The sequence below is a fragment of the Panthera uncia genome, chromosome D1, assembly GCF_023721935.1.
Source record: "Panthera uncia isolate 11264 chromosome D1, Puncia_PCG_1.0, whole genome shotgun sequence".
NCBI classification, from domain to species: Eukaryota; Metazoa; Chordata; class Mammalia; order Carnivora; family Felidae; genus Panthera; species Panthera uncia.
This window is the reverse complement of record NC_064808.1, coordinates 78,242,217-78,263,904: the sequence shown is the minus strand read 5'-3', so window position 1 is coordinate 78,263,904 and position 21,688 is coordinate 78,242,217. Positions and strand designations below refer to the sequence as shown.

Sequence of the window (21,688 nt, the reverse complement as noted above, 5' to 3'; positions counted from 1 at the left end):
ATTATAGGTAAACTCAGATTATTTGATTCATTCTCCTGAAGTAGTACACTACATCTATTGGTGGAGACAATTAATTGCTGTAAGCAATGCCTTTACATTTTGCAGCTTTTAGCTTAACTTGTAGAGGTGAACTTCAAAACATATATGACAATCATCACAAAGTTATTGATAACCTATACATCAAAATCTTTATTTAACAAAGTAGGAATTTTGAGATAGTTGTGTAACAGACAGATGCCATCACACACAATCTAAATCTCATAGGAGTAATGTTTTGAGGGATTTTTTTCTTAACATCAACTTTTTAGTGAACAGACTACAAGATAGGTATAGTTGGATAAACTTATATTGCTAGTGGTTATTCTCTATAAAATATCAGTTTCATACCTGCAGAAAGTCCTTCCTCAGAAGATAATTGTTTCATTTTAAAACTAAGGCTGTTGATTCTCTGCTACAAAGAAGGATGAAATTAACATGCCTTCTTTCACTTCCTGCTAGTTTACTCCCTAATTTTTTTTTTTTTTTTTTTTTTTTTTTTTTTTTTTTTTTTTTTTTTTTGCTTTATGGTTAAGAATATCTGTTTGTTGGGATGCGTGGGTGGCTCAGTTGGTTAAGCATCTAACTTGATTTTGGCTCAGGTCATGATCTCAGGGTTTGTGAGATCAAGCCAGGTGCTGTTAGTGCAGAGAATCCTTTCTCAAAATAAATAATAAATAAGCATTAAAAAATATATATCTGTTTGTTGTCTTCACAATTGAAAGACAACCTGGCTCACAAATTATGTGTTCATTATTTTTTTTAATTTTTTTAACATTTGTTCATTTTTGAAAGGCAGAGACAGAACGCAAATGGGGGAGAGGCAGAGAGAGAGGGAGACACAGGAACAGAAGCAGGCTCCAGGCTCTGAGCTATCAGCACAGAGCCAGACGCGGGGATCGAACTCACCCACCGCGAGATCATGACCTGAGCTGAAGTCGGCCACTTAACCGACTGAGCCACCCAGACACCCCTATGTGTTCATTATTAATTTCATTAATGACTGGAGATATTTTTCCACGTTCTGACCATATTTAACATTACCAAGGTAAAGTCAGAGTCCAGCCTGACTTTTCTCACTCCTAAATGACTGGATTTTCCACCTGGATGTCCATAGGTCTCTTTCCTCATTCTGATTTTTTAAGAATTTTTAGGAATATGTCTTGGTATTAATCATTTTGTATAACTGGTAGGTTCAAGACATTCTTTTTCAGGAAGATTTCTTCTTTATTTGCTCAATTCTCCTCATACCAATTAGGGATATATTTTAAGTCTTTTTTATCATCTGTGTAACAACTTTTATATCCTTATTCTTTTCTCATTTGTTTAACTTTTTGAAATATTATAGCTATATCCCTATCTTTTCAGTTGCTTCCATATTACCACTAATGAGATTTTCAATTCTGTAATGGTTTTATTTTGCTTTCCATTTGTTTCCTGAGCTCTAAAACTTACTTCTTAATGTATTATATCATCATATTTAGTTTGATTTCACATTTTTGTTCTTTAAAATGTTTTCAGCCCTGTGATTGTCATTCACTCTCTCTAGGGGAAGATACTTGTTCAAGGTTATGGGTGGGGCCCACATTTGATGAACTGGAATCTGGATTTAGCCAGCTGCGAACAAGAAACTGAGGCTTACTAAAACCATATGAGTCAACTTTTAAGTAGATATTCCATGAGTCAAGCCTTCAAATGAGAATGCAACTACAATAACATCTTGATTAAAATCTCAAGAGGGACCTTTAAACAAAACTATCCAGCTAAGCCAATTCCAGATTCCAGACCCACAGTTTCTGTGAGGAAATGAAAGGGTCTTTTAAGTTGCTCAGTTTTGAGATATATTTTACATATAAATACTTAATTAATAAACTATTTTTTGTCTTCCTCTATTACTTATGAGAAAATGAATTAAAGAAAAATAGTAACAATGAGAACTTTGAACTTTCCAGGAAAAATAAAGGATAAAAGTGTCATTTACAAATAATGGTACTTGTGAAAATAAAAATGCTTAATTTAGGGCCTCCTGGGTGGCTCAGTCAGTTGAACACCCAACTGACTCCTGATTTTAGCTCAGGTCATGATTCTAGGGTCACGAGATTGAGTGCCACTTCGGGCGCTGACAACACGGAGCCTGCTTGAATTCTCTCTCTCTCCCTCTATCCCTCTCCCCTACTCATGTTCTCTCTCTCTCTCTCTAAAATATATTTTAAAAATGCTTAATTTAAGTTTCATTGGAATGCTGTCCTATAGCCATACACTTAGAGAATTAGAATAATTCTCCATTCATTTTAAGCATTCTTTCTAAAAATTTCTGGGATATGTATCCAGTCTTAGCTTGATCACTGGTAGTAATACATAAAGTCTTCACAAATTACTGTTTTATTGTTGGAGTTATCTTAAAATAAAGTTCATATTGAAATAAAAAGGAAATTTGTGTCCCAGATGAAGACAGCTTTTTACTCATCTCTGCTCTAGAATACATATAGTTTACTCAAGGTTTCCTATAATTGAATTGATTAGTATCTTAATAATTCCTTTCTTAGTTTACAGAAATTTCCTATAAGATTAGAATATGAAGGTTTCATTAAGGATATTTATGTTTTGCTGATAGAATAGTATGGATAATAAGAAATTAATTTAACCAAAATGTTTTTTTTTTAATTTTCCACTTTAATTTATTAAAACAAAGCTGTTTTCTACATAATCAAAAGAACTGGTTTTGAACCATTTTAACCACAATTGATTAATAAATGAAGAAGTATACTTTAAGAGCCCTTTTATACATCAGCTTCCATGAAACCTTTTTGCCATTATTAGTACAAAGTTATATTTCATAAGGTTTTGTTTATTCGTATGAGGCAGGGACCACTTAATTGCTTACTAATCACATTTCCTTTTCCTAGGAACACTGGAAACTTTTTTAGCCTTTCTTATGATTGGATTGGAGCCATGTAATTTCCTTCTGGACCAAAAAGATGTATGTGAAATCCAGTACTAGTCACAAAAAGTCATGCACAATTCTCCATCCCCTCTTTATCAACTAGCTGAAGGTAAAATAGCAGTAGATGCCAGTGAGGACCTAATAGAGATCAAAGGTATTAGATGGGACAAATCTAATGATACCCAAACTCTCCACATGGAAAGGCATTCATTGAAAAACTAAATCGAATGTGATCTGAATGAGAAATAAATATGTATTGTGTTAAGAAGTTGTTATAACATTCAGAATTTACTTGATTAATATTACATTTATTTTTTTAAGTTTATTTATTTATCTTTGAGAGAGACTACGAGCAGAGGAGGGACAGAGAAAGAGGGAGACACAGAATCTGAAGCTGTCAGTGCAGAGCCCTATGTGGGGCACAAACCCATGAATGGTGAGATCATGACCTGAGCTGAAGTCAGACGCTTAACCGACTGAGCCACCCAGGTGCTCCATAATTAATATTACATTTAAATCAAAATAATTTTCAAGCTTTTAAAGAGGATATAGCTTGATTAGTAAGCCATGTTCACTGAAATACATATAATCATTAGATTATAGGGCCTGGCTTCTATTCCTCTTCCCTAGTTCAAACCTCTTGATTACTACCTAGTTAAGTATAATCCCAGACCTAAGGCTTAAGACAGGAGCTATTCAACCACTCAACCTTAAATATAACTTTATCAGTTATAGTGCTCCAATTTTTATAACTGCTTTCTAATTAATCCTTCAGGTCTGGTACTTTTTCATATACCCAAGTTCTGAAAATAGATTTTCATCCTATGTCTTTATTTATAAATCCTATTTTGTTAATCCTTCTAGAAAGTCTAATGCTATTATGTAGTAGATATTTTTACTTAATGGATGCTGTTTCTTATTTTGTATTTTCACACGAGGTTGACTTACAGTATATTGTCATATGACCAAGAGTCTGACTCCATTTTTCTATCTTTGACCACTAAAGGCTTTCAAGCCCCATCAGTAACTTTTCCCCTTCTTCTTCATCTCAGGAAAAGCTGATAAGCCAGGCTAAATATCTGAAAAACATCCCTTCCTTGACTCAGGTGGGGAAATTTACAGTCTACAAACCCTGACCCACATTGGAATTTTCACCAGTCCCCACTCCCCAGCCACAGTAAAACCCAAAGCAACTCATTTGTTCCTTTGCTCAAGCCATTTTCAGACCAACCTATTATGTTCTTATCAGCAAGCCTCATGACATGAATAATAAATCTTTTCATGCCCTTCTGGCATATGTGTAGCATCATCAATCTGTACCTGAACCAATTTTAGGTTGTGGAGTTATTGATCTTACTCTCTGCAAGGAAACCACATAACAAGTTAGGGCTCAGTCATCTGCATAGAGAACAGAATTTTCTCTAAGGAAAACATTCCTTCAAAGGGATTTTCACCCATGGAAGCAATAGGTCTCCAAACCTTTAACTAAAATATAGAAGGTAGACATGTGAGAAGGGCACTGTTGAATTCCCCTGAGAGAGGTTTTTCTTAGCTTTATGTCAGGAAAACAAGATATGTTGTTGTTTGGTCACAATGACCCCAGCCATGGAGATAAGCCAGGTCTAGGTTTGGAGGCAATCATATAGCATGGCATAAATTACAGATGTTTAAATTACATTTGTAAATCATGAAATCATATAAATAAATATAAATATAAATATAAATATAAATATAAATATAAAATTTCTTTTTCTCCTTTTCCCTTTTGTTATCTATAAGCCTTAGTGACAATCCCACCCACCCAGGTCTCAGCAAGCCCCCAAAACAATATGGAATTGAGGGACATGTGCTTCATCTCCATGTTTAGGCAAGTAGCTCTCAAATTATTTTAATAACAAATATTTTATTATTCACCCTTTATAATTCTTAAATTAACGGATACCTTCATACATATATCTTTCTGATTAATGAAAGGACAAATCAAAGGGAAGTAATTTTTTTTTTTAATTTTTTTTTTTTAACGTTTATTTATTTTTGGGACAGAGAGAGACAGAGCATGAACGGGGGAGGGGCAGAGAGAGAGGGAGACACAGAACTGGAAGCAGGCTCCAGGCTCCGAGCCATCAGCCCAGAGCCCCACGCGGGGCCCAAACTCACGGACCGCGAGATCGTGACCTGAGCTGAAGTCGGACGCTCAACCGACTGAGCTACCCAGGCGCCCCTCAAAAGGAAGTAATTTAACATAGAATAGTATTAATTTGATATGTAAATTCTCAGGAACAATTATAATAAAAGATATAAGAAACTAATCAAAAGTTTGTTTCTGTTCATAAAATCCCCACAATTACAAACTGATCCAAATATGGTATTGGTGGCTCAAATATTCTGAGTGGCATTATCATTAGGTGGTGTGATTTTTGAAATGGTCAACAACTCCTGGAAAAACTCTTAACAAAATTAAATATAATCTTCATGTAATTTATATGATTTTGCATTGGCATGCCCATTATATTTCAAAAATATTTTGTATGTAATATAATACAAAGCTGGGGTCTTGTCATAGAAAATTCTAAAGAGAATTTTAATCATTTCTCATGTGAATGTCTGGAAGGACATTTAAGATCCCTGTGCATTATAATTATAGGTTATTTAACATTCCTGGTCTCCACTCTCTAACTTGAAGTGGTGTCATTGAATTACTGAGACAACCCAAACTACCCCACTTCTTCCTACATCTGGGAAGTAGTCACCTCTTCTTAGAATCATTAGACAGGAGAAAATAAACATGAAACCACGGATGCCTAAAATTAGCATGGTATTGGCCTTAATCTTCCATGAGAGATGTCTGAGTAGGAAGATAAAGCTCTACCGTGAAATGATGAGTCTGTTACCCATTTGCCTTCCTCCCAGTGGAGTTTCTTAAAGCACTGGCATGTTATTTGTTTATGGACACAATTGTTTCCCTTGTAGAGCCCTGTCCTAGGATCAAGCTGGTATCCCATCCTAACTCCTTGTGAAATTTCTGTCACTTATAGATAGGCCACCCACATACTAACGTTTTTCCTGCCAAGATGGTTTAAGGGTCACCTCATCTGAAAGTGCTACATCTAGTTTCCCTAGGGAAGCCATGCTTCTTGGTGTTGGGTCATTCTGTTTCCAGTTGTTTCCTGGATCATGACCAGACACTTAAACTTGTTTTTTATACTGTAATCCTCTCTTAAACAATTGTTCTATGTCTATTTTTTTTCAAAGATTAGGTCCAATGTCAGACCCCAACACTTTCTATCTGCTGATAGCTCTAATTTATGGCTTTGTCTAGTTTATTCATGTAATGTGACGTAAGTATCTCAGTAATATCATCTAGAAGAAATATCAGCCTATAATGTCAAACACAATTACAAAAAAATGCACTTTTAATATCATAATATATTTTATATGATATTCCCCAGAAATTTTAAATTGTTTTATTAGAAATTACACTTTATGATGACATTCATAATTACAAATGTGAGAAAAAATTTTCACACCATGTGAGCATCTAAAATGAATTCTTGAAAAAATATCCAAAACTTCCTTTAAGTTTCTTTTCAACTTAAAATTGTTTCTTTATAAAAGTTAAACAAGTGTAAACTGTCTTTATAAAACTTTCAAGGATTCCTAAGAATTGAAGAGCATTATTTATTAAAAAGCATTGTGATGAATGTTTCATGGGTAAGTGACATTATGCTGTGCACATAATATAAATTGAGAGTCTAATAGATTTTTTTGTCATTTTCTAATGTAGCTATAAAAGGAAGGTCAGATGATTCAGAGATGCTATCACTTATGAGAATGTTCAAAGTGTACCAACTCCATACAACCTTCAGAAGATGCCAAACTACTATGCTACCATGTCAACAGAAGGAGGACATTGCTTTTGCCTCTTCAATTGTAATGCAGAATACAAAGTTTAGGTAAACAATATTCAGTCAAATGTTCTATCATGGTATATAAATTCACCCTTAATTCAGATTTAAGTTTCCTCAAGTAGATACCTCTTTATTCAACAATATTTGTTAAGCTCCTAGTAAGCTGGCACTACTCCAAGTGACGAAAGCAGATAAAGAATAGTATATGAGATGCTTTTTGCACAAATGACATACAGTTAAATTGGAGAGAATAGTATACTAATGTAAAACAATAATAGCAGCTCTAAAAATTAACAATAAAATAAAGAATAAAGTCACAAAGTTTCAATGAATGGTCATAAAATTGTAAGGCGTTTATTAGGATATATTTGTTTTTAAAGCAAGAGAAACTGGAGTGATCTGATTTTTTACATAGGAGTATATCACCCAAGTGAAATACCATTTCCCCTCCTAGAGGGAATTCTTATTCTTATAAAAGATCATCTAAATTTTGTATTTGAACCTCCAAAACAATTTATCAGCAAAGGTTGTTTTGAAGAAACAACAGAAAATTGTTAACACAGAGATTGCTTTGAGTTATGATGCCATTGCACATGTGCCAAATCAAATATGGAAATAAGCCATGTCAACAATGAAATTCAGCCCAAGGTACTGAGGATATGAGGCAACAAATTTGGTAAGGTGTGGGAATCTTCCACATGTCAGCAGCTACTGGTTGAAACTCCAAAGGCTGGGTAGACTCAGAGTGTTATGTAAATTACAAGTTGTGTTTATCATTGAGGAAATGTAAAAAATGCATAATTATATGCTTAATCATAGTAAAAATATAATCTGCTTCAATTGATTGTAACTTTTCCATCTGATATAGCATTTGTAGTCTCTGAAGCTCAGGAATGGACTTCCCTAGTAAAAATCTGAGCTTTCGTGTCAGCATTACTCCTAATCCAGACCTGCCTCTGTTCAAGGAAGATAAAATATTTATTTATTTATTATTTATTTATTTATTTATTTATTTATTTATTTATTTTTAAATGTTTATTTTTGACACCGATTTTAAGCTAACCATCTTGTCACAAATAAAAGAATGAAATGCTCTCTACACTTGTTTACTCCTACTAACACCACCACCACAACAAAAAGAAATGAAGTCGAAGACCAGTTTGTTGGCTATTCATTTATAAACAGAGAAGGTAACGTTAGCAGTAGTTAACAATCCTTGTCCACATCACAAAATCCAAAATTAATGCATATTCTGCAGGTGTTTGAGGTGCTGACTCATAAGGGCTTTCAATTAACCTATATTACCATGAGAATTTCCAATTTAAACCTTAGTCAACTTTTTAAATCAATTAAGTGACACTCACATTCAAACAACTACTTTAGAGTAATTATTAACATCTTCGTGTCTTTTAAAACTAGATAATGCCTCTTCTTGGGTGGAACATTTGCAGTGATAAAATTTGAAGTGGTTATAATTATTACCCAAAATAATAATATCAAATTGAAAGCAAAATACTTTCTGAGGACTTCTCTGCTTGACTCCAGTGAGCAACATTCTCCCTTCAAACTACTGCTCCATTTCTCTTTTTTGCTTCATGATTTTAGCTCAAATATTTTTCTTCATTAACTCTCTCTACTTCCTGACTGAATCAAGTATTTAGTGACTGACTATTCTGTTCTTCTTGAAGTCTTCCTTCTTTTGCACTGGCTTTCTCCTGCTGCTGGAAGTTGACTACTACATTGTGAGCTACCCTGTGGAAAGTTTCACTGAGAATGGCTTCTGGCCAACAGTCCATGAATAATTAAAGCCCTCAGTCCAACAATTATCAGGAGCTGAATCCTACCAACAACATATAAGTGAGCTTACAAGTGGATCCATACCCATTTGAGTGTAGGCATGAAATAGCAGTCCTGGTTTGTGAAAGACAGAGGATCCATTTGAACCACATCAGTGAGTTCCTGATTCACAGAAACTGTGAGATAATAAACAATAACCTTTGTTCATTCTGTTAGTATCCTCACCATACTTCTACATTTTCTACAGAGGATTCTTCTTACAATATCATAATTTTAGGGTTGTCTTCCTAACATCCATTTTAATTTTCTGTGTTATCTTGTGATCATCTCAACAGGTTGGTATTCTTCTCTAGGCAAGCTAATCCCTATAGCCCATCAAACTTTGTTTATCCAGATCCTGATTATGCATTCTCCTTCAGAATGGAAGTTAGATAGAAGCCAGAGTCTTTTGTAACCAAATGTTGGAAGTCATATTCCATTACTTTTTCCACAATCTATTCTGCAGTAACGGGCTACTAGCTTTGGCCCACCACTGAAGAGAAAGAATTACACTGTAAATATCAGGAGATGGGAATCATTGTGAGTCAGTTTAGATTTTACCTACCACATGGTTAATTATATTCGTTTCAGATTTTTTTATTTTAAGAAATAAAGTATCACACACTTGAGGTCATCTACCTTCCCAATTCTGGTATCATTTCTCTGCTCTCATTCTCCCTTCATCCTTAGAGGTAAGTGTTATAGTCAGCTTGATCCCTCAAGTTCATGTTTTTAAAATTGTACCACATATATACCCATATATAATATCCATTGTTTTCATTTTTAAGTTCTTACATATATATATATATATATATATATTATATGTAGTACCCTGTAACTTTGCTTTTCACTAAACATTGTATTTTGAGATATATCCATTTTGTTTGTCAAATTATATACATATATATAGTTTATTTATATATATTTATACACTATATTTACTTATATATATTTATTCACCTTAACCATTTTTCAATAAATGAAAAATTACAATTTATGTATCCATTTCCTTTCTGATGAATATGGGTTGTCTCCAATGTTCTGTTATTAAACATATACTGCAATGAATATACTTTTATGTTTCTTTGTGTATGTGTGGGAGAGTTCTCCAGGTTTTATATACAAAAGTAGAATTTCTTTCCCAAATTTCTTTGCAAATGAGATTTTTACATTTTTCAGAAAAATCTTAGCTCTATCTTGGGGTACTTCTGGGCTTACCTCTGAGCAGGAGTGGTATGACTTTCTATTCAGGCTCTATTAGTTTTCTCATTTTTCACAAAAGCACGTCAACCCCAGCTTTATTCTCTATTAAGGCTAAAGGCAATTACCTGACAAAAGCCATATGTCAGGGTCTTATCAGAGAGAACAAACTCAAAGTCACATCTAGCCAAGATCTATCAAATTCTAGGATGAGAAAACAATAGTTATGGAAGATTACTTGGAAAATACTCAGACTCTCCATTCTTTCTGATTCTCTAAATATGAATTAAACTACAGCACCAAAGGACTTAAATTATATGGTACTTGTCCACAGCCTGGAGACTTGCTAATGAAAACATGGTCTACCAAGTAGCATCATCAACATCACATTGGAGCTTTTTATAGATGCAGATTATCTGGCCTTACTCCTGGTCTACTGAGAGTATCTATTTTAACAAGGTTCCCAAGTGCTTGTATGCATATTAAAGACAAGAAGTACAATTTTAGATAATTATTTCTCATTTTGTGGTTGATTTTTGGGCTAAGTATACCTTTATTAAATCTGATAAAGATTCTTATGTACACAATAAGAATAATGTTCAGATCACTGGCTACTACGTCAAATAAGAAACTCTTAATGAGGACCCTCCAAAAAAATTTGTCTGGTCTTAGTGTCAGATATAACGGTGCTTCTACTGAATGACTATTTCACTGTATTCTTTGGAACACTGGAAAATATGTAACTGGCCAGAGTTTATTTTTCCTTGACTGCTAATTACCCAAAATAGGGACTAGCCTATAGCAGGTATGTAGGCGCTTACAGTAGACACTTTGAATTAGTATCAAGCCTGGCTCTATTTTAGCTCCTATTTTTGTTGTTTCACCATTTTCATGTGTTTTAACCCATATTTACTACCTGTATTGTATTTATCATTGTGAGCTATATTAATTTACTCTTGGAACAAGAGAACAAAGGAGTAGAACACTAGTTGGTACCAAATTATACCAAAAACAAGAGACTCCTGTAGTTCTGACTACTGAATAGATTCTACTTTGTTGTTGTCTCATGAAATAATGATGCCTCAGGAACACAAATCCAAAACATCTCTGCCTAATGACTGTGATATTGGAATTAATATAGTGGGAAGTTTTTTAAGACTTTATTATTTTAATTATTTTTTTAGTAATCTCTACACCTAAAGTGTGTCTTAAACTCTTGACCCCAAGATCAATAGTCACATGTTCTTCTGACTGAACCAACCAGGCACCTTAACACTTATTTTTTTAAAAGCAATTTCAGATTTACAAAAATATTAAGAAGAAGGTCCATAAAACCTCACCCCTGAACATACAGATCTTCCCCTATTAGTGACATCACTTGCCAGAATGGTACCACTTCTTTTTTTTTAACCAAAGATAAACATAAATTGACATATCATGATCACTCAAAATCTATCATTTACATTAGGGTCCACTCTTGTATATTATGGGGGTTTAGACAAATGTTTAATGATTTATATACATCATTATGATAGTCTGAGTATTTTCATGGCCCTAAAAATCCTTTGTCTATGCCTACTCATCTCTTTTCCAAACACCATCACTGGCAACCACTAATCTTTTTGCTCACTCCATCTTTTTTTTTTTTTTCTCAGAATGTTATATAGTTGGAATCATATAATATATGACTTTTCAGATTGGATTCTTTCACTTGGTAATACACATTTAAGGTTTATCCATGTCTTCTCATGGCTTAATCACTCATTTCTTTTCAGTGCTGAGTAATATCCCATTGTCTGGATGTATCACACTTTATTTATCCTTTCGCCTTCTGAAGGACATTTTGGTTGTGTCCAAGATTTGGCATTTGTGAATAAGTCTGCTCTAAATATCCATGTGCAAGTTTTTATGTAGACATAAATTTTCAATTCCTTTAGATAAATACCAAGAAGTGCAATTGTTAGATCTTATGGGAAGAATATGTTTAGTTTTGTAAGAAACCATCAAACTGTCTTCCAAGTGGCTGTATAATTTTGCATTCCCACCAGCAATTGATGAACATTCCTATTCCTCCACATTATCATGAGCATTTTGCATTTTCAATGTTCTGGATTGTGGCCATTCTAATAGGTAAGTATGTGCTGGTATCTTCTGGTTGTTTCAATTTTCATTTCCCTGATAACAAGTGATGTGGTCCATCTTTTCATATGATTATTTGCCATTTGTGTTATCTTCTTTGGTGAAGTGTCTGTTAAGGTCTTTGGCCCATTTTAAAAATTAGGTTGTTTGTTGTCTTATGTTGAGTTTTAAGGGTTCTTTGTATATTTTTGTTAACAGTCATTTTTCAAATATGTCTTTTGCAAATATTTTCCCCCAGTCTGTGGCTTCTCTTCTAATTCTTTTGATACTGTCATTCACAGAGCATATTATGGGAATTTTAAAATTATACCAGAAATAAGTAATTTGAAAAATAAAACATGATCAAGGAGCTAACCTTATACTTAAATAAAATTTAATGCCAACTCTATGAGATGATGCTCACACGGCAACAACTGGTATGAACAGTGTTTATACCAGTTTTCCTGGTATAAACATGTTTTCCTGTGCTTGGCACCACAACCTAATATGATATTTCTAGAATATTTCCAATAATTTAGTTCTTGCAAAATGTTTCTTTGCATGTTTAGCCCTTCATCAATCATAACTGAACTGTAGTCCAAAGTGTATTGGACTTAAAATCAGGATATATGTAAATGAAAATTGCCTACTTATGGGGTACCTTGGTGGCTCAGTCGGTTGAGTATCTAACTTTGGCTCAGGTCATGATCTCACGGTTCGTGGGTTTGAGCCCTGCATCAGGGCTGTGCTGATAGCTCAGAGCCTGGATCCTACTTTGGATTCTGTGTCTTCCTTTCTTTCTGCTCCTCCCCCGCTAACACTCTTTCTCTCTCAAATATAAACATTAATTTTTTTAATGTCTACTTATTAGCAATTTGATTTTATCAAAGATACTTATCTGTTCTGATTTTCCACTTACATAGAATAGTAATAATATCCACTTCAGAGGATTATTGACATAAGCCATACAAAACAGTCTGGCACAGAGCCTGCTAATACTTGGTTTTTAGTGTTTATCTCTGACTGCTAATTCCTTGTATTATTTTGTTGATATATTTAAAAACAATGGAGTTAGAGAATATCTAGCAAATGTTGTTCAAACATAATGTTAATAGCTACTCAGAAGTCCTTACTTTAACTGATGTATTAATGTTGGAAATTTGCATCATTTATTTTCCACTCAGAAATAATGCTAAATATACTCTTTCTCCAGGATCTGGCACCCATTCCTTTGAAATGTAATTATCAAGATAGAGAAGGATAAGAGATTCACTTTAATAAGCACCAATTAATGAACTCACATGGTGAAAGGAGAGCAGAATATGCCACCTGAAAGTATGCCATTTTGGCATATTGATTATTTTGAATTAAAGTTTAAGAAACAGCTGGGGCAAGAAGGACACTCCAGCCCTCCTTCATCATCCTGAAGGCAGGAAACCAACCTGCCATGTAAAATGGTAGCAGAGTACAAGGCATCTTTACCACCAGAAATAGGTAATATAGGGCCAAGAAGACTATATAAACAAATTTTGTTACTTGTTCACTAATATATTGCCTCAAGTCAAAACCTCTTTATCCTGCTAATTCTTCACAAATTTATTGATTTTTTGTCTAAAAGGTATAATAGTTGTCTGCTTTTAATTTTGAAATTAGTTTTTTTTTCCCTGTTAATATCTTTTATGTCAAATTAATTATTAGGCCAGCCAAAGACTCTACAAGGAAAGAAAAATTTTTCCACACATACATTTTCTAATCACATTGGCCAACCTCTCCATTAACATCCTCCACTTTTCCAGATCTTAAACACTCTGCCACTTTCTGTTTTAGGAGTATTGACTTTTCACCTCTCTCCCCTATTATAATAGTCTTGACCCCAATGACAATAGTCTTGAAAAAAGTGTTCCTTGCATGTTTAACTCCAAAAGGTGCAGTTTTCTTTGATACTTACCATCTTGTTTGAAGGCATCTGAGGAATGATAAAGATTGATGGGAGAATAATAATGTTGAGCTGTCCCTCGCCAGCTTGGTGAAGAAACACTCAGTGTTCCTAATGAAGGATTGTTATATCGTGGTCTAGTCTTTGAACCAAAGAGAGAGGAAGATGAACTCTTTTTAATTCTTAGCAAAGCAGCATATGAAGTAGGGAAATTAAGAAGAGCTCCAGAATATTCTGTAAAAGAAAAACAATAGTAAAAAGTGAATTATGAGGAGAGTTTTATTTTTTTCTTGTGAATTTTTTTTTTCTAAAGACATTGTGAACAACTTCCTTTGGAGCTGCAACCAAATGCAAACTACAGAGAGTGATAATAAAATAAAATAAAATGTTACTTTTATATTTTAAAGTATTTTCTGGAAATTTCTGCTAGTTACAGTTATTCTGCTAGTAAAGTCAGTTCTCTCACTTACTTGCCAAGAATCAAAGAGTATCTGGATCAATTACCTGATTTTCCCTACAAAGATGACCTCTTGGCATTGGACTCCAGCTGCCTCCTCTTCGTTGTTCTTGTGTTCTTTGCCTTATTCATCATTTTTAAGGCATATCTAATCAACTGTGTTTGGAACTGCTATAAATACATCAACAACAGGAACATGCCGGAGATTGCTGTGTACCCTGCCTTCGAAGCACCTCCACAGTATGTTTTGCCAACCTATGAAATGGCAGTGAAGATGCCTGAGAAAGAGCCACTGCCTCCTTACATACCTGCCTGAAGAAGTTCTGCCTTTGTCAATAAACCCTATACCAGCTTTTTGTCTTGTTTATTTTACAGAATGCTGCAATACAGGGGTCTTCAAACTTGTTTGATATAAAATACACTTTCTTTTGTTTAAGCATTTATTTTCAAACACTAACAAGCTTTTTTTGACATCTATTCAAAGTCGTTTTTTTTTATCGTTATGACTATTACATTTTAATAGTGTTTTTGAAGACAATCTAGGTTAAGCAAGAGCAAAGTGCCATTGTTTGCCTTGAATCGGGGGAGGGATGGTGGTGTTCTCTACACATTTTCTTGTGTAACTTTGCACTTTCTTTATATAATAGTTTGCATTTTGGTTATTTGCTGCCCTGGATACTTTCAGGAAGAATGACTAAAATATTCAGGGTGAGTAAGTTGGGTATAAGATCTGAAGTTTTAGCTATGAAAACAGGAAAAATCTATACCATTTTAACTTGACTGTGGAAGATGATGGTTGCACGTTTCTAATTTGTATGTGTTTCCATCTTTGTGATAAGATGCTTTAATAAATCTCTTAAATATTAAAAAAAAAGGAAGAGAGAAAGAAAGAAAAAAGGCAAAGAAGAAAAGGAAAGAGAGAGAACAAAGGAATGGAACGGAAAGGAGGAAGGAAGAAGAAAAAAGGAAAAAAAGAAGAAAGACATCCAAAAATTCAAGTCTTCATTTCCTTTGTCAGGAATATTTGGGAATTAACTTTTTTTGTCTTAATGTTAAGGTATCCATTCACATACATTAGATCAGTTCCTTATTTATTATTTAAAAAATAAGGAAAAGGGAAAAACACACATTTTAAATTATATTCTATAAATATAGATTGAATCTTCATGACCTAAAATTTATCACTTAGTAGGAAAAAATGCATCTAATACAGCATATATTTTGATAAGGCTGTAATTTATGCTCCATGTTCTTGAAAACAGTCAAGTTCACATGGAAAATAAACAATTTTGGATAAAATTTGTTTTGTAGACTTTGTTAAATAATCCATATAATAATATTAATTAGTAAGTGGGGACGCTGTTATGAAATTCTTACTTTCATTGATTATTGATAAATGTATTGACCATATTTTACTTTAATTCCCAAGGTTTTTCAATAGAAAATGTATAGATAGTGGTTGAAGTAGAATAGACTAACACTTTTATGTCCGTAGGAGAGTCAGGTTAGTGTTTAAAAACAAACTAATTATGATGAATTCTAAAAAACAACTAGGAACTGGAATTGTTTTCTTTGGCAAATATCAATTGAATTTGACAATTTCTTGATCTTGGAAATATTTTTAAAAATCACAGTTTTGTTCAGACTATCTGATATTTGAATTTAATGGATGTTACCTTAATTTGACAAAAAATAATTTATCTCTGTGAGTAAGCTTTCTCATAATGAAAATTATTTAGAATCGTATATCTATATATTATGAAATATATATTATATATTTATAGATATAGATATATAGATATATATAGATATAGATATAGATATAGATATAGATATAGATATAGATATATAGATATATATAGATATAGATATAGATATAGATATATAGATATATATATAGATATAGATATATAGATATATAGATATATAGATATCTATATATATAGATATAGATATGTATATATATATTCCCTACCATATAAATAGATGTTATATATAAAATATAATTAATATAATATATATTAACAAAATACATACTGGCTAAAGGCATCAGTAATTGTCTTATTCCACCCCATATAAATAGAGATGAACCAAATGCTAATGTGGCTGTGTGCTCCACACCAGGGCTTTGTTTGTCATGTAATTAGTTGCATCTGTTACAGTGGAGATTCCTTTTTCATCAAAGTGAACCCAGAACTTTTGCTAGAAATTTGAAAATTTATTCATTAATTCATGTATTCAGCAAACATGTAATGAGAACTCGGTAGGGGCTAAATGCTAGGGATACAAAGGTGAAGAAGGTACTGCACTCGGCTTAAAGGAACTTATGATATAGTGATGAAGAAAGGCAACTATACATGAACTTTATTCCAATGTGATATAAAAGTAAATTCAAGGGTTTAGGGGATCCTCTCATCCTGTCTATGGTCCATCAGAAAATGTTTTCCAGATGATTTCTATCTAATCTGAGTCCTGAAAGACAATTGGTGACTAGTTCAGCAAAGCTCTGAGTAGGGAAGGAAAGATATTCTGGCAAAGGGAAGAAAGTACATGAATATCTGGAAAGGAAAGGCAATAGGGTGTGATGGTAGATTAAGTAATCAGGATCTCATTGTGTGAGGGAGAGAGGTGGGAGGAGAAATACAGCTGAATATGTAAACTGGGATTAATGATGAAAGGCCTAGGATGCCATGTTAAAATGGTAGGACTCTGAAACAAGAGTAATATAAATTTTAGAAACATCTTCCTGGCTGCAGTGTCATTTGCAACAAGACAAAAGGAAAAAGAAGACTAATCAAGAGTCTAAAGCTGTAATGAAGGCGAATATTAGTCACGAATGAGGAGGTGATATAATGCGGATGGGAATAAAGATTACTGATTGATTGGATTTGAGTCAAGGAAGGGAAAATAAATCTAGGGATACTCAGCGCTACAAGAAGATGGATAAGGGTGCAGGAAAAGGCATGTGCTTGAAGTGAAATCTTATGAATTCAATTTGGAGCAGGTGGAGAGGTTGAGGGACTTCTTAGGGCATTCATTCTGATTAGAAAATTCTGTAAACATAAGGGAGATACAGACTCATGAGAGATTATTAAATGGTAACCAAATAGATAGTTATTAAACCATGAGAATACCTGTGTTTGCCAAGGCAATACATAAAATGAGGAATAGAGTGTTAAAAATGGAACCCTGACAAACACCAGTATTTAAGAGAGTAGCAGAGGTAAAGAAACCTATAAAGAGGAAAAGAAGAAAAGTGTGAAGTTACCAAAAAGAGGGGAAGAGTCTTTCAAGGCTGATGAGAGAGAAGTTGACAGTGTTGAAAGGCTGGGTCTGCAGTGAAGGGGTGTCCCACAGCAGCAAAACTGCTTTACTGCTGCACATATCATGCACAGTGAATGTGTAAGTGGTCAGATTCAGGAAATGAAGAAGAGTTTCTGAGCTCTGGAAGAGAGTCTAGAACGCTTACATTGCCAATTCCATTACATTAGACAAAAAAGATACTGGCCTTAGCCTGTAATCTCCAATAGTCTCCTGGACTAGGTGCAAGCAACTTTCAATTCAGTGAGGTCTCCCACTCTTGGGGGCAGTTCTAACACTTCTACCTGTTGCCCTCCTAGCTGTCCAGCTTCTTTTTATGACATCTCTAATTTCCCCACTCTTCATTCCCAGTTCTGGGGACCTTCAGCTCTGGAAAATAGATCCCTCAGTATCAATAAAAGGGAAAATGATGTTTCCATCCTAAGACTTCGATTAACCCCCAACTTTGAGAGACTGAATTGATTTAACACATATGGGGCTCTCTTGGGGGTGAACAATACTGCATCACCTTCCTAAGTTTAAATTAAGGTATTTGAATTTCTATCCATCTCATCTTATTGTACACTTCTTTCTAGGATCTCAACCCCTTCAAGATTTACAAGCTTCTTATCTTAACACCCTGTCACCACCTGCCGTCCTCAATCCCCTTCCTCTCCAGTTTAGAGTTTGTTGTTCATTACTTAGTCCCTTCAGTGTACCTTCACTTACACTGGCCCTTTAACCTCTCTTGCTTTCACAGACTGAACTCTCTGTCTAGTTTAAATTCAATTATCAACATGCTGTGTTCCTAAATGCATCTGGAAAAGAACAGAAAATCATTCGTGAAGGTCATAATTCATGATATTAAGAGCGAGTGAAATTTTCTAGTTCCTCAGCAATACTACCACATTTCCCTAATCCATTTAATATCCCATCCCTTTGGATGAATAATTTACATCTATCCTTCATCCCCAAGCTCCACACCTTCTTGGCCTTCCTGATGATGATGTTCCTATTTCATGAAGAAAATAGAAGCAATCAGAAGAGTGGGTCCCTCACATGCACACCCATCTGTATGTATGTTAATATACTCTACCTTGCTTTCATTGCCTTGCTGTGAATGAATTGTCTGTGCATCTAATAAAAGCCAGCTCTTCCAATCTTGTGCATTGAATCTCATTCCAACTCATCTTGACTTCTCAAGGATGTCTTTCTAGAAAATCTTCTCTAGCTCTCCTTCAGCACCAATTTTTTTCTCCGCATTAGATTATTCCCATAACTGTACAAATATTGATCTAACCTTTTTTAAAAAGGTATCTAAACCTACCACTCCTTCTGATGATTTTTGTTAACAACTTCTTAAAAAGAGCTATCAGTGGTCATTGTGTTCAATTCCTCTCCTGCCATTCTCCCTTGAGCCTATTGTAAACAGTCTTATTTATAACACTCCACAATGACTCTCTTCTCATTGCTAAATCTAAAGATCAGTTTTAATCTACGAGCAACTTTCACCATGGTTAACCATTCTTTTTTTTTCCTTTAAACATTTTCCTCATATGATTCCAGTATAGTATAATACCATGTTTTTATTCCTATATCACTGGCTACTCCTTTTTTGTCTTCTCAGCTTCTAAATTCTAAATGTTGGTGCACTCTAGAGAAAATATTTTCTGGTTTAAATTGAGTCATGATGACAACAAGGTAAAAAAAAAAAAAAGCTTGTTGGCAAATTTCCTTTTGTAGCAGGTTTCTCACACAGAGAGTCGTGACACCGAGGCCTTTTAATTTCCAGGAAGCAACTTTATTTGTGCTGGCACCACTTGTTGGGTTCATACCCGAAGAACTGACAACCGAACATCACGTGACATATTTTTAAAATACATTTTCTATTTTTTTTGTCTCCCATACATGGTAACATACACATATATGTAGTCTGATTAAGTAGTCTCAGTTTACAAGGTCATGAGCGATGTCACATAGGCGCATAGCCCAGACAGCTTGAAGTTTTCTATCTCTTTTTTTTTTTTTCTCCTTAGGGAGGGGACCCTACCACACTTTCAAGGTACTCTTTTTCCTTTTCCTTTTTTCCTTTTTTCCTTTTTTTCCTTTTTCTTCATTATATATATATATATATATATATATATATATATACATATCATAGTCCTTCATTCTATATAGTTTTAGAATAATTTTATTTAATGTTTCGCTACTAATACTTTACCAGTTTGTAGTCCTCTACCAATACTCCCAGATTGTAAATTCCATGAAGGCAGCAACTGGAGCAACTGTATTGATGATCTTATTCATGAACATTAGTTCCATCCCTGTGAGCAGACCTTTTCTCTGGTCTGTAACTTGAACCAGCTCTAAGTCTTTCATATTCCAATGTTTTCCTATGCTCATTTTAACTTCCACTTGTAGTTAACAGCTCTTTATTCTCTCTTCTATGCTTCTGCCTCAGCTTCTAAATATTTCCTGACCTCTGTCACAGAAAGCACTTTCTGAGATAAATCATTTGATAAATCTTATTCAGGATTCAGAATATGTTTTTAGTCATCACTTCAAGAATTGTCATTTAAGGGGCGCCTGGGTGGCTCAGTCGGTTGAGCGCCCCACTTCGGCTCAGGTCACGATCTCACAGTTTGTGAGTTCAAGCCCTGCATCAGGCTCTGTGCTGACTGCTTGCTCAGAACCTGGAGCCTGCTTCAGATTCTGTCTCCTTCTCTCTCTGCCCCTCCCCCGCTCATGCTTTGTCTCACTCACTCTGTTTCTCAAAAATAAATAAAATGTAAAAAAAAAAAAAAAAAAAGGAATTGTCACTTAAGAAATGGAAGCATTAAAAAGAAAAAAAGAAAAAGAAAAAGAAGGAAAGAAAGAAAGAAAAAGAAAAAGGAAGGAAGAAAGAAAGAAAAAAAAGGAAGAAAAGGAAGGAAGGAAAGAAAGAAGGAAGTGAGGAAGGACAAGGGGAAGGAGGGAAAGAAGGGGAAAAGAAAGTAGGAGCATAGGTTGGGATTTCAAAAAAGCTCAGTGAAACATAAATGTTAAGTGGCACTCTGCCGGGCTCTGGACTGGTTTTCTTCTACACATTAAGTCCTTGATTTCTTTAAGCAAACTTAAACATAATTTGCTCCCTAATTCACTCCTTTCTCATTCAGCATTCATTAATTTCTCTCAACAACTCTTCATTGAAATTCTACTATGTGTTAAGAACTGGGGATACAATTGTGAGTAAATCACAAATGGTTCCTACCTTCATGGAATTTACAATCTAGGACATTGGTAGGGGAATGCAAATTGGCAAAATATTAGTAGAGGAACATTAAATAAAATTATTCTAAAACTATATAAAACTAAGAATTATGACACATATAATGGGGGAAAAAGGAAAAAAGAAAAGAAAAGAAAAACAAAGTGCCTTGAAAGGATACTTGCCAACATCTTATTTTTTTACTTTGTTGCCATTATGACTCAGTTCCTGGCAGGAAAACTCTTCTCTTGGCTCTGGTATACATCTTCCTCCTACACCTTGGCCACTCATTTTATTGATTCAGAATTTTGGATAAGAGCAGCTTTGTCAGTAAACCTATTTGCAATATAAATTCCAAAGTTAGATTGCCTGGATTTAAATCTATACTCTACATCATAGCAGATCTATGGCTTTGGGCAAAATACGAATAACTGTTTCCTTGCCTTTAAAATGGATGTAAATAACACCTGCACTTCCAGTTGGTGTACAGATCAAATAAAGTAATACATGTAAAGCACTTAGAAATTTGCTTGTTCACAGTAAGAACTAAATAAATGATAACTATAGTATTTTTTATTATTATCTGCAATTAAGTTATTACCTCTGGTGGACATAATTGAACAATGGGCTTAGGCTTCCCAGATTTGATTGGGATACAAAATGAAAATATAAATACCAAATTTTAATATTCATTTGACTTTGAGGA

General features: G+C 34.1%; 1 protein-coding gene across 1 annotated transcript in view; it reads right to left on the bottom strand.

Annotated features, from left to right (window-relative positions):
* CNTN5 (contactin 5) overlaps positions 1-20,114 on the bottom strand; it is a 495,116-nt gene extending 475,002 nt beyond the window's left edge. Inside the window, exons 1-4 of the mRNA XM_049640842.1 lie at positions 19,975-20,114; positions 18,692-18,747; positions 17,570-17,668; positions 13,991-14,212 (exon numbers count right to left, since the gene is read on the bottom strand). Coding sequence (XP_049496799.1) covers positions 13,991-14,212; positions 17,570-17,668; positions 18,692-18,747; positions 19,975-20,114 — 517 coding nt within the window. The remainder of the gene's footprint in view (positions 1-13,990; positions 14,213-17,569; positions 17,669-18,691; positions 18,748-19,974) is intronic.
* Between the last annotated feature and the right edge of the window lie 1,574 nt (positions 20,115-21,688).